This window comes from Calidris pugnax, unplaced genomic scaffold, assembly GCF_001431845.1.
Source record: "Calidris pugnax isolate Ruff unplaced genomic scaffold, ASM143184v1 scaffold116, whole genome shotgun sequence".
Taxonomy (NCBI): domain Eukaryota; kingdom Metazoa; phylum Chordata; class Aves; order Charadriiformes; family Scolopacidae; genus Calidris; species Calidris pugnax.
The window spans coordinates 438415-453165 of record NW_015090877.1 but is presented as its reverse complement, the minus strand read 5'-3'; the positions used below and the strand labels follow the sequence as shown (position 1 = coordinate 453165).

The 14751-nt window shown below is 48.9% G+C and overlaps 1 protein-coding gene across 1 annotated transcript in view; it reads right to left on the bottom strand.

The window, feature by feature from the left end:
- Positions 1-14751, bottom strand: part of LGR6 (leucine-rich repeat containing G protein-coupled receptor 6) — a 151532-nt gene that overhangs the window by 22460 nt on the left and 114321 nt on the right. The window contains exons 7-9 of the mRNA XM_014946302.1: positions 3296-3364; positions 1748-1819; positions 496-567 (exon numbers count right to left, since the gene is read on the bottom strand). Of these exons, the coding sequence (XP_014801788.1) occupies positions 496-567; positions 1748-1819; positions 3296-3364 (213 nt within the window). The remainder of the gene's footprint in view (positions 1-495; positions 568-1747; positions 1820-3295; positions 3365-14751) is intronic.

Genomic DNA, 14751 nt, shown 5'->3' with positions numbered 1-14751 from the left:
ACCATATTTGTGAAGGAAGCACTGTCACAAGTCACTGCCCAGTAAGATTATTTGTGCCATGGTGTTGGAGTTATGGGACATGTGTTCCTCCACTTCTACATCTTGTGGAGGAAGGCAGATATCTTCAGTGGCCTAGTGTTGGGTAACCACACAGCAGTGCAGCGCTTGCTTGAGCAGCAAGCAGCAAACATCATGGTGGCCCTTTTCAGTGCAGTGTTTACTGGTGCTGATGCAGCTGTGGAGAACTTAGAAGACTCCAGTGCCTGTCAGCTCCAAAATGCCCTTTTAAAAATTATTCTTCCTTGGTAGAAAACATCTGCAGTGTCTACTCCTTGGCTCACTGCCTTTGGGGCTGGCCAGAAGACTGGTATCATGGTCTTCTATTGGCACAAGAGCTCTCGAAAAGTGAAAGGGAGAAGGCCACTAAGGTGTCCAGCTCACAGGGCATAGAGCTTGGATGTGTTACCTCTCTGAGGATGTGCTTGGTGAACTTACAGAGTGTGGAGCTTTGGCAAGTACTGGAAAGCAGACTGTCCAACAAACTGGATGGGATTGTCATAAAAATGGCTGCAAAAGAAACAAATAATTGGTCGAATTCTGCTGCACATGAAGATGATATTACAGGTCAAGAGCCTTGGAACAACTAGTACTGAGCTATGTAATGGGTGCTGGCTATCCTGTGAGGAACCCTTGTTTTCCAGATAACCCAGGCTCTCCCACTAGCCTGTTTTGGCCAAACACTGGTACAAATGAGGTGTTGTGCTGTGAAAGAGCCCTTTAGGATCCTGCTGAATCAGGCAGGCTAGGAAGATGCAAAGCCCTCCTTCAAACCTGCTATAGTGCTGTAAACCTGCTGGGAAACACCTTGTACTTGATGACACCTCTTCTGATCTTAACATATTTCCAGCACCAGCATCTTTCGTACTTATCACAGTCAGTGGAAAGAAGTGAAGAATAGCTTTAGGAGTTGAATCATGTCCTACAAGAAGCACCTTTCCTCCACCAAATGTGAAAGACTTTAGGTGGGCAAATCCAATAGAGACATGACTATTCTAGATGTGTCCCACTCCCACGTAACCCCAAAGATGGTGCCCAAGGAAGATGGATGGGGATGGGGTTGGTTTGTTTTGACTGTTTTCATCCAGTGTCACCATGGCTTTCCAGATACTGGTATTTCTATAGCTTAGGTCCCAGACCGGCCAAGTAGAGCTTTTGTCACTTGCCATGATTTCCAGTATCAGTGTGGTTCAGGGAAGAACTGTCCAAAAATCTCTACCTGTGTCTGGGTCAGAGGGGAAATGAGCTGGCAACTGGATGCATTTATCTGCAGAACTTTGTGTCCATGAGTCTGGGGTAAACACACAATGATCTGGTGTCCCAGCTTCCCAACACATGTAGCTAGTACTGTAGCTGGCTACCAGCTTGTCTAAACACAAGGAATAAACACAGGCAGATGTCAACCAGGGCTTAGAAAATCCTGTTATGCACAGCAAGATTTCCATGCAGACCACCCATATATTGTCCCAGTACTGCAGCAAAATTCAGCTGCAGGGAAAGGAGAACCCATGGCAAAAAAACCTGAGGTGCAGCTGAGAAGGAGGTAATTTCAGCTTGTGTTGACCCATATAGAATAAATATCAAGTTGTGGTTGTGCTGAACAACTGGCAGAAATCTCAACGAAAGACACCACGAAATGCCCCTTTTAGGGGGATGTAAGGATTTAGGAAACATTGTTTAATTTTCTTACATTGTTTGGAGGAGGGGATTCCCAACAAATGCGTTCTCTGGAATAGCTTTGATGTTGTTGTTATGAAAACCGCTGTTGGGAGAAACAAATATCTTGATGTTAATGGATGAGAAAGGCTTGGAGACACCTTATTTCCTCAACACTTTTTAAAGGCAGACAGCCTTCAAAACACCCATAAAATGGGAACCGAGGAGGTGAGTTCCCAGCAAGTGAACAAGGTCTGTCCTTTGACAGGACAGAGCCCTCATTCTGCTGCATTTACCTGTGTATGGAATGGTGCTCCATATCTCACTCCACTGAACTCACCAAGAATACAAGGACTTAAGGTTTAACACTTTACAGCTCAGGAAATAGGACCAAACAACACACACATTTTATATCTTCCAGAAATTACAGTTTTTATGGATTGTCTCCATTATAGCTCCACAGATGTAAACCAGAGTGCAGCCTACCATGAATTATTGGTCCATAGGACTTCCAAAGTATTTGTAGATCTAGCTGTGATATTTTTGGTTAAGCTTGAGAAAATTGCTATCTGCAAGCTTTTGCAGCAGAAGAGAGCTCTGTGGCCACAGTCTGATCTCCTGTATATTAAAAGCAGCCACGGGATCCTGTGTCAAGGACCAAGACTGGTGCTGGGTGATGCCCAGGTAGTTCAATCTCAGAGGAGTCTGTGTGAGTGATTAGTTAGATGGCTGTTTGAAATGTGCCTCTTATTTAGTGATGGGCATTTCAAAAGCTATTGCAAAGTGGATTAAGGATTTTATTCTCATTTTGAATGTCAGAGTAATGACGATATCTGATCTATCTGAGAAATCTCCTTGACAAGAAATTCCTCCAGTAAAAGAAGAAAGTAGTGTCAGATTTTCACTCCAAGCTTCCCATAAACACCAAAGCAGCTGCTTTTGTCCCACCCCAGCCTGTCATCAGTATGACACAATCTTAGGGTTCACAGGAACTGTGGATCCACATCAACTCAACTTGATCTCATCTTGGGGCTTTTGCCTTCATGGGGATAGTTTCCCATTTTTACTGACTCACAGGCTGACTGATTAGAGGAGAGAGAGCTAACCACTAAAATGGTCATAAATTTTTGTAATTCTCTATTATAAATTTGTCCTGAGGGAGACATCAGATGAGGTGGCGCAGGGCCTGCAGAAGCCATGGCCTTACAATAACACAGGTAATTCCATGATTGTGGTCTTAAGCTGGGGAGTGGACATTACAAGTAGCTGGAGATCAGATGGACTTTGAGTTCATCGGATGCCACATGAGAATGAAGAGCTGCAGGAGGAACCTGCTCCAAGCTCAGTGGGGGATCTCCCTTTCTCCTCCACCAGCCGCGGTGCAGAGGCTGCTGTTGAGGTGATTAGAGCTGATGAAAATCGAAGGGATAAACTGGTTTTATGTGTGTGGTGGAGAGGACCGGGAAATATAAAAGAAAGGCTTGAAACGAGTGGTCTCCCCAAGTCAGAGCACACGCGACACTTCATTAGTTGTTCTCCATTGGGGAATGCTTTTGAGAAGAAATAAATAGAAAAATCTCACAGCTCCTGCAGTCGGCCCAGTGTCCTGATAGCCCCAGGGAATTCCAGCAGCTCATTGTAGTTTAGATCCCTGAAAGACAGAGAAGGGAAAAACATTCATTAATGTGGCTGTAGGAACTCAACTGAGTGTATCTGTGCTTTGAAGGCATGGAAACTTGGTTGTTAAACATGGGACACAGATTTTTCCTACTGTGCAGATCCAGCAACTGCCTGGAAACAAAATCTCACACATTCCTGCAGGAGAAATATTCCCTGCTAGGAGCAGTGTCAGGCAAGAGCCAGTCTAAGCCATGGCTGTTGCCATCTGGACTCCTTCCCCCCAAGTCCCTCCATGCATGGTGCTGGACCGTGTTGCTGCTTTGCATCCCCAGAGTGCCCCGGCCCCCTCTCCCTGGGACTCACCCCCAGGCGCTTTGACTGTGAGTCACTTTTCCAGCCTTTCCAGGTCCAAATGGGGTGTTATGAAGGACAAGAAACATAACAGCAGCTTCTGTTGTGTGGGCGCCATGGAAGGGCTTTCTCTGAGCCCCCTCACCATGCAGTGCAGAGGGGCTCAGGGGACCCTTGGTACTTGTCCTGGGGACGCCAGCACTCCCTGCCACTGGGACATGCTGTGACTGGAACCAGCGGGGAGAGTGTGCTGTAGGAAGGCCTAGGTCTTCGTCTGATGGTTGGGGTGAACCCCATATTGGAAACTGTGAGCCAAAGGTGCACATCAATGCAAGAGATAAGGACACTATAGGGTGTTAATTTTAATTTTCAGTGTAATAAATTAAGCAAGATATATGTTGATCATAGTGACAAGTGCGAAGTTTACCTGCCCTGACAACCTGGCAACTGGACAAGACATATGAGCCTGAATGAAACCTTGTGGGCTGTGTTTGCTCTCCAAGGGTAGGCTGGCACCTCCAGAAAAGGATTTATTTGAGCCATGGGGCACTGCAGGGAGCCCAGGAGGAACAGCTCTCTGAAGGTACCAATCCTGCTGTTGGCTGGAGGGAGCCCAAGGAGACTGGCTGGGATTTAGTTGTGAAGCACTCCTTCTCTAGCATTGCCAACACTCTCCTTTGAAAGGCAGTTCCAGCTGAAATGGTATAATTTGACCCCATCCTGGCCATCCCACAGACCAAGACATGGAAGTCTGAAAACCATGCAACTGCTTCCTACCTGCATGAAACTCACTGAGTTTTAAGTGGTAGATACTTTGGAACATAAAGGTAATTACTGGCTCCTGGAGATTACTGTATAATTACACTTAATGGACCTCAAAGTAATTACCATGTAACCTGGATTGTGGTTTACGGAACAGAAATAACTGTGCATTTACACAGCAATGAGTTGCTGCCCAATTACCTTGTAATTCTCATCCTCTGGGCCCATGCATGGTAATTACATTATGATCTCTCTTGGCCCCCCTCTTTCTTTCATAGTCTTCTCCTTTACCAGTGTCCCTGCTTGGGAATTACTCTGCAGCAGTCTCAGCTTTGCCCTGTAGGTATTTGCACAGTAAATCACCCCAGAGAGTCTCTCCAAATCGGTCTTCAGGCTTATATGACTTACTTCAGGCTTATATGACTTACTCCACACCTTTCTTCTGATTTTGACCCCTGTCTTGTAGTTCCCTAGGACATAAGGTTGGCCTGAGTGGGTTTTATCTTGTGCAGCCCAGAAAAGCTCCATATTAGACCTTGTTGCTGGATTCCCCTTGCAGCGTGGGGGACGTGGCAGGTCCTGCTATGGCAGGGTTTGCCTCCCCACACCATTGACTATTTTCTCTCCTCCAGTTACAGAGGAAGTCTGGCTGCCTGCACTACACATACGGATTTGAGCAAACAAACCCTGCTCCTGTAGGACATACACCTCAGGGTATGGGAAGCATTCACATAGTTCAATAACCAGCAGTCTGAGAGGAACACAGGGCTGGTGACAGGATCACAAGCTCTGCCTTCCCACGTGTCCAACCTGCAACTCATTGACAGAGTCCCACCACATACGAAGCTGCTGTGCGCATCCCCAGGACCAAGACAGAAGCGTCCCCTCCTCACACCAGGTCAGATATGAGAGCTCTGCACCTCCTTGCTCTGACGCACTCAGTTCTCTTCTGGGTCCAAGCAGATCAGTGATTTTTCCCAGTCTTCTCTGCTTTTACTCAAGATTATCTGTCTAAGAATTAATAGCTCAACACAAGATTGCTTATACACCTCACTCTTTGCAAGGTGTGTGTAGCTTGTTATCAGCTTCTTGGATGCTTTCAGCCAGTTTTTCCCAATGATATCTGTTGGGCATCCATCCCTGTCAGGGCTGAATGCCTCACGCTGTACAGGCTCCATTACGCAGGGGAAGGCAGGGCAGGACTTTTACAATGCACATCCCTTCACCAAAGCTCAGAGAGGCACAGGAGCAGATTTCCAAAGAGAATAAGCAATTAGAAGTGCAGACAGGACACTGCTGGGCGTTTGAAAGCATCAGTCAAATCCCCTTAACCTTCAGATCACTGCACTGACTGAAATCAGTGGGCATTAGCAGCCTGAGCTGACTGACAGTCCCAAATCTCTATCTATGCTTAAGGTACTTAACACCTTTAAAAGTCTCACCCTGCAGTGACTTTCCAAGATTACAGTGAGGTTTCACAGCAGCGCAGAAGCTGCAGAGGTGACTCAAGGCTGGGTGTCTGCCTGTACCGTTTCCCTCCCTTTTCCCACAGGCTGAGGGGCTGAGACCAGCCTGTGCGATGCTGAGGGACAGCCCTGGAGGAGAGGCTCGGGGAGCCCTGTCCCCAGGTGACACAGCCCACTGCTGTCACATCCCCGATGCTGGGGGAAACTCTGTGTGATGGAGTGGAATTGAGCTTTTCCCCCACGATACCCAATGTGTCTGTGAGCAGCTGACATGGAAAATATTGCCCAAGAGAGAGGAGGCTTGGCTCACATGTGAGCTACTAACAGAAAAAAGGAGCTTAGAGCTGTAACCAACATCATTTACAAGGAATCATTCAGGGTGTTATAATATTTGCTCCTCTCTTTCTCTAAAAATGCATTTCCTTTCCAGCCCATGTCTCTTCCAGGCAGGCTGGTCTTTCATCAGTAGATGAAATGTTCATTTGTTTGTACCTCCATGTGTGAGCAAGTATGTACAGGACCAATTCTTCCTGAGCAAACACACACCTTTCCCAGTCCTGGCAGCACCTCAGTGCCTCCCTCCCTCCTGCACTTGACAGATACAAAGAGCATTGTGTTCAGCAGCTCCTTCTGGGTAAAAAAAGCTGTCTCTGAATGCTGGCATATACTGGGCTTGTTGGAAAGTGGAAATGCAACCAGGTGCAGTCATGCTGCTCCAGCCTGGCTGCCAGCAATCCCAGTTTCTTCAGGAGAGACAATGTGCCCATGCTCGCTCCTGCTGGTGCTTCCTGGTTTTTGGTGAGGTGATCCTCCCTCCTGGAAAACAAACCCAATTGTGCTGCTTAACATCTCCCCTGGGTGATGCTTGCAGCTGACTGCTCTCCATCCCTGTGCCACTCGCACACCGCCCTGACTTGCCTCCAGTGCCAGCCTGTGCCGAGCCCTGCCCATTGCCGGGGGTTCACCTGGCTGGAGGAGGGTGGAAGAAGCCAGTTCTTGAGATGGTCCCCAGGCATCATCTCTTCCTTGCAGTGGGGCAGCTCTTAACAAAGCCCAGACCTAAACCAAGACACAAGAGTGGCTTCTCTCTGTCTTCCTGCTTCCCAGAAATTTAGCCAGGCTGTGGTTCAAGTAATGAACCAGAAACAGTCTCCGACCTTCACTGCAGGGGAGACTGTGGGTGTTCATGGCACTGGGGAAGTTTCTGGTCATTTAGTGAAGTTCAGTCCTTGGGTCTTTTCACAGATGTCTGATATCAGCGGGGCTACATTCTTCCAAGACATCATTCCTCTCTGCCTGGTCTCCCATGCTAAATTTGGCCCGGCCTGTGCACCCAGTGGGGGGTCTCCAGAGCTTCTCTCCTGGCATAGTATCAATGCGGATGGGAAGGAGTCTGGGCCCAGGAGGATTTTGCATTTTGATTTCAGTGACAATAAAATCTCCTCCACTGAGCATGTCAGTGAACTGTACATCATTTCCAACCCCTTTCCAGGTGCTGGGTGGATACAGAAAATGGACATGCCATAGAAAATGCCTCCAAGTGTCCACTTTCCCTCCTTTCCTTATCTGGGCTGCTTGGACAATGTTTTGCTGGTCCCAGCTCTACACTTGGACACTTTCTGGAAGCTTCCAGTTTTAGGAAAGCTGCAAAAAGCCAAACTTGTTGCCAGGTAATACTATCCTGACTGCCCTGCTGTGGCACATGGGCTGGGGTGGCCGTGGGGCTGGCCAGGGAGGCCTCTTGGCCCAAGGGAGATGGACCTGGCACTCGTGGGATCTCAGCTGTCCCCGCTCTGGGGTCTGACCCAAGGCTTTGCACACTACGTATGGGCTCTCCCAGCTGTGGGGTGCTGCCTTTTTGGCACACCTGGGAAAGTGGATCCAATGACAGCATTACCTGGTAGAAAAATGCCAATGCACCATGGCCATGGCTATTCCAAAACAACAGAGAAGCCCCATAACAAAAAAAGAAATAATGGGCATGGCATAAGGAAGAGAGTTTTGCCCATTTTCAAAGGCTTTTGGAAGAAAATCATCCAGACAAGAGGTTCAGAAATGGTGTGCAAGAAAATGATTATAACAAAATCACTTTCCTTAGGTGGGCTCCAAGTTACCAGCTGTAGGCATCAAACTGGGATGTCGAAAGGAGCCTTGTCTGTTCTTCTAGTTAAAATGAAAACCTCTTAAAGGTCACCCAGTCTGCCCAAGACACAATGAACTGGCTGGCTTTTCACTGTTGTTATTTCTAGGGTGAGCCTATAGCTTCATATTTGGAAGATCTTAACCAACCCTGTTGTTTATCTAGAAATAAAAGCAAATTGACATCAAAGGCACAGTTATTTTCGGCTTTAACTGCCAGGGTGATTTGAAGCTGACAACATGCAGCCTGGAACTATTAATATCTTCAATCGGGCCAAAAGAAGAGAAGGAGGGGAAAGAGTCTCAGGTCAATTTTCTGCCTGTTAGGGACTATTAGTGGTTCCACACAGGAAGCCAAAAAAAAATTATATAGTACTATAAATTCTTCCATAAGCCACAAAACACCACAAATTTGGAGCTAATAAACCTGAAGATGCAGAAAGATTAGAAGCTGGAGATGGGACATTTGCTGACTATTTCAGTCCCAGTGCAGTACGAGATGTTACTGTGGTGCTCTGGGGGGAGACTCTGTGCAGCCTCCGATAAGGACTTGCATTTCCACCTGTCCTGTGCTGGCATCTCATCAAGCTGCCAGTAAATGTAATTACCACTGCCGCTAGTTGTGCTGGTTACTGTGGCCAAATCAAGCACTGGAAATGATTTAATTGGTAGTCTGAAAGCCCAAGGGGGCCATTGTCACCATTTAGATTGACCTCTTGCCCGGCACCGGCCAGACTGCTTTACCCAGATGACTTGTATCAAGGTCATGGCTTGGGGTTGAGCTTGAGCTGGGAAGAGCTGCCTGATTAGTCCAGAGTATGAAAAGCAGCTGCACCAGTAGGTGCCATATTTCTGTTGTGTAACATCAGCATAAACCTTGCTCTCCTGATAGCGACTAACTCATGCGGTGTGTGCCCTTCCCCAGCACAGTCTGCATGATGAGATGCAGCAAGGAGGGGAGGGGAATGGGAAAGGACCCAGACCACATTTCTGAGTCCAGCCAGCCTGGAGCCGTGCACCCACCCAATGGAGACACGCAAGAAGGAGATGCTCGAGTGTGCACAGAAGAGGGAAAAGACCTATCATGGGATTCATCTGTTAGGGTCAGGTTTTTAATTTGGAAAACTAAACATGTCCTAGAAAGGCCCATTTTTGGCAAATTATAAGGAGAAGCCAGGCTGTGATGGAGTGTGGCAGAGTTTATGGGTGTCCCAAAGGAGCAGAGATGGGCTCCCACAGCATAGGAAAGTTGTCAGGTACTAACGATACTGGATTTCTGCCAGGAGCAAGCAGCAGCCTCTGAGCAAGGATTCATTCTGACAGCCTGGCCTGTAAACATCCCAGCCTCACGCTTACATCGTGCTGCACCATTTTACAGGATTTATATGGCACTGAAAGGTCTGCTGCTGGGGCAGGGGGGTCCTGTAGGGCTTGCCTCGTGTGGCTGCAGCCTCCGGTCCTTCCTTGCACAGCTCTGTTCTCCATTTAAAAACGCAGCAGTGCCCAGAATGTGTCTGTTCCAACCAGTATTTCTGTCTGTTCGCTAACTGACGAAGGTACCGGATTAAATATGTTTTCAATTCCGTTTGATTTATTTAACAAGGTCAAAATGAGCCTTTGAGAGCGGGATCTCGTGGGGGGTCCTGGGAGCACAGGCGCTGCCATGCATATATCATTTACAAGGCACAAAAGGAGCTGACCGCAAACCGGAGCAGTGGGGACCTCGGTCGCTGGGATGCACAGACAATAACCATGGAGCTGATGACTCAGGCAGGGGAAGCACGGAGAAGGCTGCTGCACTTTGCCAAGCAGGGGAAGGCAGCAGGCTCGAGGAAGCCTGGTCTACAGCAGAGAGTTTCCGAACTGCAGGAAGGAAGCTGGGGACCCTACCTACCCCAAAAAGTGCACAAGCTCCTGATGGTTGCCCCCCCAGCAGCTGTTGGAAGGAGGGACTGTGGGCTGGGGGGGCAGAGCTCCGGTGCATCAGCACATCCTCAGTGAAAACACGCCCGCAGCTTGCCCCTGCTGCCATTGCTGCTGCCTGCAGTGCCTGCTCCTCCTTCTCACAGGCAACCAATTCCCTCTCACATGTTTCCGGAGACAGAGGCTTCCCTCCTCCAGCTCTTGCTCAGCTGCTCTGTGAAAGGGCTCCGTGTCTGAGGGGAAGGCTTTCAGCAGAATGAAGCCTGAGGAGCCAGAGGAGTTGGGTACCCCTGACAGGTCACAGCAAGTGTGTCCAGACACCTGGTGTTTGGAGGTTTGGGGAGACACGGTGTGGTCTGTCTGTCACTGCAAGATCAGCGGCTCCAAGGGAGCAGGGAGCCAGGCTGGGGAGCTGGCAGGGTGCAAGCAGGGTAGCATGAAGATTTGGTGGGGAAAAAGAATAGGCAGAGTTCTGGGAAGGGGGTGAGCCTTACAGTGGAGCCATTACCCATGGAAAAATGAAGTGTCTCCAGAAATACCTTTCACCTGGGCTATCTTCACTCTCTGTTTTGCTTCGTAATTTTCTCAAATATCATGTCTATGCAGTCACGTTCAGCCACAGCTCAGAGACCACAGAATCACACAGAATCACAGAATCGTCATGGGTGGAAAGGACCTCTGAGGTCACCGAGTCCAATCATACACACACAAAAAACCCCCACAATCTCAGACATTAGAGCATACCCTGAAGTGCCACATCTACACACCTCTTAAATCCCTCCAGGGATGGTGACTCCACCACCTCCCTGGGCAGGCCATTCGAGTGCCTGACCACTCTCTCAGTAAAGTAATTCTTCCCAATATCTAATATAAACCTCCCTTGCCCCAACTTCAGACCATTCCCTCTGGTCCTGTCATTATTCCCCTGGGAGAAGAGGCCAACCCCCACCTCTCTACAACCTCCTTTCGGGGAGTTGGAGAGGGCAATGAGGTCCCCCCTCAGCCTCCTCTTCTCCAAACTAAACATGCCCAGTTCCCTCAGCCTCTCCTTGTAGGACTTGTTCTCTAGCCCCCTCACCAGCTTGGTGGCTCTCCTCTGGACATGCTCCAGCAGCTCAATGTCCTTCCTGTAGTGAGGGGCCCCGAACTGAACGCAGCACTCGAGGTGAGGCCTCACCAGTGCCCAGGACAGAGGCACCATCACTGCCCTGCTCCTGCTGGCCACGCTGTTCCTGATACAGGCCAAGATGCCGTTGGCCTTCTTGGCCACCTGGGCACACTGCTGGCTCATGGTCAGCTGACAGTCAACCAACACCCCCACATCCTTTTCTGCTGGGCAGCTTTCCAGCCACTCTTCCCCAAGCCTGTAGCATTGCCTGGAGTTATTGTGACTGAAATGCAGGACCCAGAACTCTGCCTTATTGAACCTCATACAATTGGCCTTGGCCTATCAGTCCTCCCGCAGACAGTAGTATTGGAGCATCAGGGTGCTGAGGAGGGAGCAAAGCAGCTCATGGCAGCAAATGGGACATCCTTGGAGGGATCAAAACCATCAGCTACTTGGGGAATTGCAAAGACTGGGATTAGCGTCAAGAGACTGGACAAAAGGTTTCAAATTAAACATGCTGATGAAGCCAAATGCCACTGGAGGAGCAAGGTAGCACTCGGCAGACAGTTTTCCAGGAGAATAGCAAGGCCTATGTGGCCATAAAAGGGTTAAATAACCCTTGTATAAGCTGTGGTGGAGATATTTCCCTTTTCCTCCTTCTTGCCTTCATTGCCCTGAGGTGCACTTTATATTAACTTTTTTTTTCTCCCATAGAAAATCCAGCTCTCTGGAGGAGTTGGTAAGTTCCAGCTCTGCTCTGCATTTACAGACTCGACTAATTACCCAGATAATAGGGCAGCGCGCTGCAAAAGCCTGTGGTAAGGGCATTTCCTGTGAGGCAAGGTTAGGCAGATAAAACGCCTGGAGCCAGAGGGTTTTGGATTCAGCCCTTCTGGGAGACGTTTTTAATTTATTAGTGCTATTTTTTAAAAATAAATTAAAAGGTTTTTAAATGAATAGAGTTTTGCTCTTTCCAAGTGATTTATCTCCTTTGTCTGATGAGTGGAGAAGCTGGCAGGGATGTGGATGGGGAGGGAGAGGCCAGAAAGGTAGGAAGAGGCAGGGTCATCCCAGGTGGAGGGGATGGACGAGGGCTGTGGGGCCTCTGTGAGCCCCTTCCCCATCACATCTGTGTCCGAGACAGCCTGGAGATGCCTGAACAACCAGAGGAGCAGTACTTTTGAGGCAGGTCATTGCTATTTTGGCCACAGCCCAGATACCTTCAACATTTTTGGCTGGTCCTGGGGAGCAGCCCTTCATTTCTCATCCCTGCCTCTGCCCCCGCAGCCCCTTTAGCCCTGCTGCGGGATGGGGAGACAGGACACTGTGTTTTCACTCTGCTGGTGTCAGGGTCTTGTCTGGCTGCATGTGCCAGGGCAAGGAGGAGCCCTCGCCTCTCTTTTAGGGTCAGCCCATGCTCTGTGTATGTAGGGGACTTGGCCATGTCCATTGGACAGGATGACTGTGGGGGCCACAGCTCTTACTTTTGCATTTCTCCCTTGCTCCCTTTGCCTCAGCAGCTCAAAATCAAGACCTGAGCAGGCATTGGGGGATACATGGTGGCCCATACCATCGCTGGGGTGCTGATTGGTGCTGCCAGCTCATCCGTACCCGATACCCATGTGAGAGTCATCCTCTACCCCTCTACCTCTGATAGCCTACCCCATATCAGAGGCCCCAGGGACTTGCCTCGACGGGTTCCCTTGCCATGTATGTGTGGCAGCTGGCACTCAGGGCCACAAGACCTCCCCTCTCTGCTTGGGCAAAACAGTCCTGATGGGAGAAAAACCACACTCTCCTTTTGCTTTAAACCAGAGCTCCCAGGCCAGCGGCGTTTTCAGTGAAGTACTACTGTTTCGGTGGAAGACATGGGAAATATCCATGCAGGAACCTTTCCACCCCTTCAGCTGCCCTCTCTGCTTGGTGTCTGGGATCTGCTCTGCTTTGCCACAGGGGCACTGGCAAGGCTGAAGGCTTCCTAACAGCACTCAAGTGAGGAAATGTTAAATGATGTGTGCTGGTGTTTGGAGCTAGGGCTTGGGGGCCAGCTCTGGAATTCACCTTCCATGACTAGATGCTCTACCCATGGCTATCCGTGAAGTGCTGTCTGTGAAGTGCCACACTAACACAGAGATATATATATATATATATATATTTGATTGCATAGTTTCAGGTCACCTACCCTTTTCATCCCTTTACCCTGCAGAGGGCAGTGACCTGAGGCTTGCTTGTCTGGTCATGCATTCACCTTCCCCTCCAGGTCTGATCCATGAAACGTTTATATTCCAGGGAAGGAGAGGGCTAAGTTGTTATCACAACCTGTCTAATAAAGTGAAAGTCAAGCAGTAAAAGGCATGAGGCAATGATTTGTCAGCCTTCAGATTGCATTCAGACTGGCTGCAAAGCTCAGGGACCTTAGGACACTGGTCAGCTTTCCAGAAGAAGATGGTAAGGAGAAACCTGGGCACAGGTCACTGTGGAAATTCATGTCACAGGGATCCCCCCATAAGAAATACTGTCCTCACACAGAGATGGCTTACTTGGCTCCTGTATTAGCATCATGCAAGCCTTTGGATGCCATTTTTTACTTGCTGCTCCTCTGAAAATCCAGCCCTGCTTCTCTGTGCCTCTAGCCCCTAGTACAAGATCTGGATGTTTCCAAGAATCAGCCTCTGTCATTGCAGCAATGCTCCTTGCTGCAGTTGACTTCTCTTCAAGTTAACTTTTCCATAAACATCCCTACTTACCAGGTTTACGCTACAGAACTGGTATAATCTAATCCCCCTCTTGTTAAAGATTGATACATTAAGTCCAACATAATCAGGAAATGTAAAAGTTAAGATCCTTCTATCCAAATGGCAGGAAGATGGTTATACCGCCCGATGTTTTACAGGATGCATTGAATGCCCTAAAGAGCAATACGCTACAGAGCAGGTTTTACAAGACAAAGCAGGAGTAGCAAAGCAACATGAAGAGCAGTGTGGCTGGAGTCTTAGCTTTTGGCATGTCTCTTGCAAAAGATGGTGCTACCCCTTGGCTTTTCTTTTCTCCATTTCACCTCCCCACTCCTTACCTGAAGCCCTCTTGGGATTCCCCCACCCCACTGCACCAGGACATGTGCTGTGGTCCACATACTCCCCTTGGCCAGAAGTCTTCCCCCCAGGCATAACCTTCTATGGATTATGGTTGTCCCTTCCTGGGTATTCAAAGTCTCTGTGCCCAGCTGGCCCTGCTCTGCTCAGCGGGCAGTGCTGGCTCTGCTCTGTGTCCCCTGACCTTACACCCTATTTAAGGGATGTAGTCCATTACCCAAAGGGGTTACAGGAAGAACACGTCACATAAGGACATTTACACTTTTGATTACTCCATGTTTTTTGGAGAGGACTAAAAAATGCCAGTTATCACCCACTTCGACCATCTAATACCTGGTTTCATGGCTCAGACATGTTTGGGATTTCTTCCCACAGCCCTGCAGGTTTGCTCTGTGTCATCTCTCAGGCTTATGGGAACTGGTGAGGGAATCTCACTAGGCTTCTAGGCTATTTCGAAACCCTATTGGGACTCTGGCCAGAGCAGCTCTGACTTGCTTCCAGCCCGCCTGACCAGGTTTCCTTCCCAGGAAGAGGAGGCTGGGGGTGCTGGTGAGCCGCCAGCTCTTGTCCTGACAGA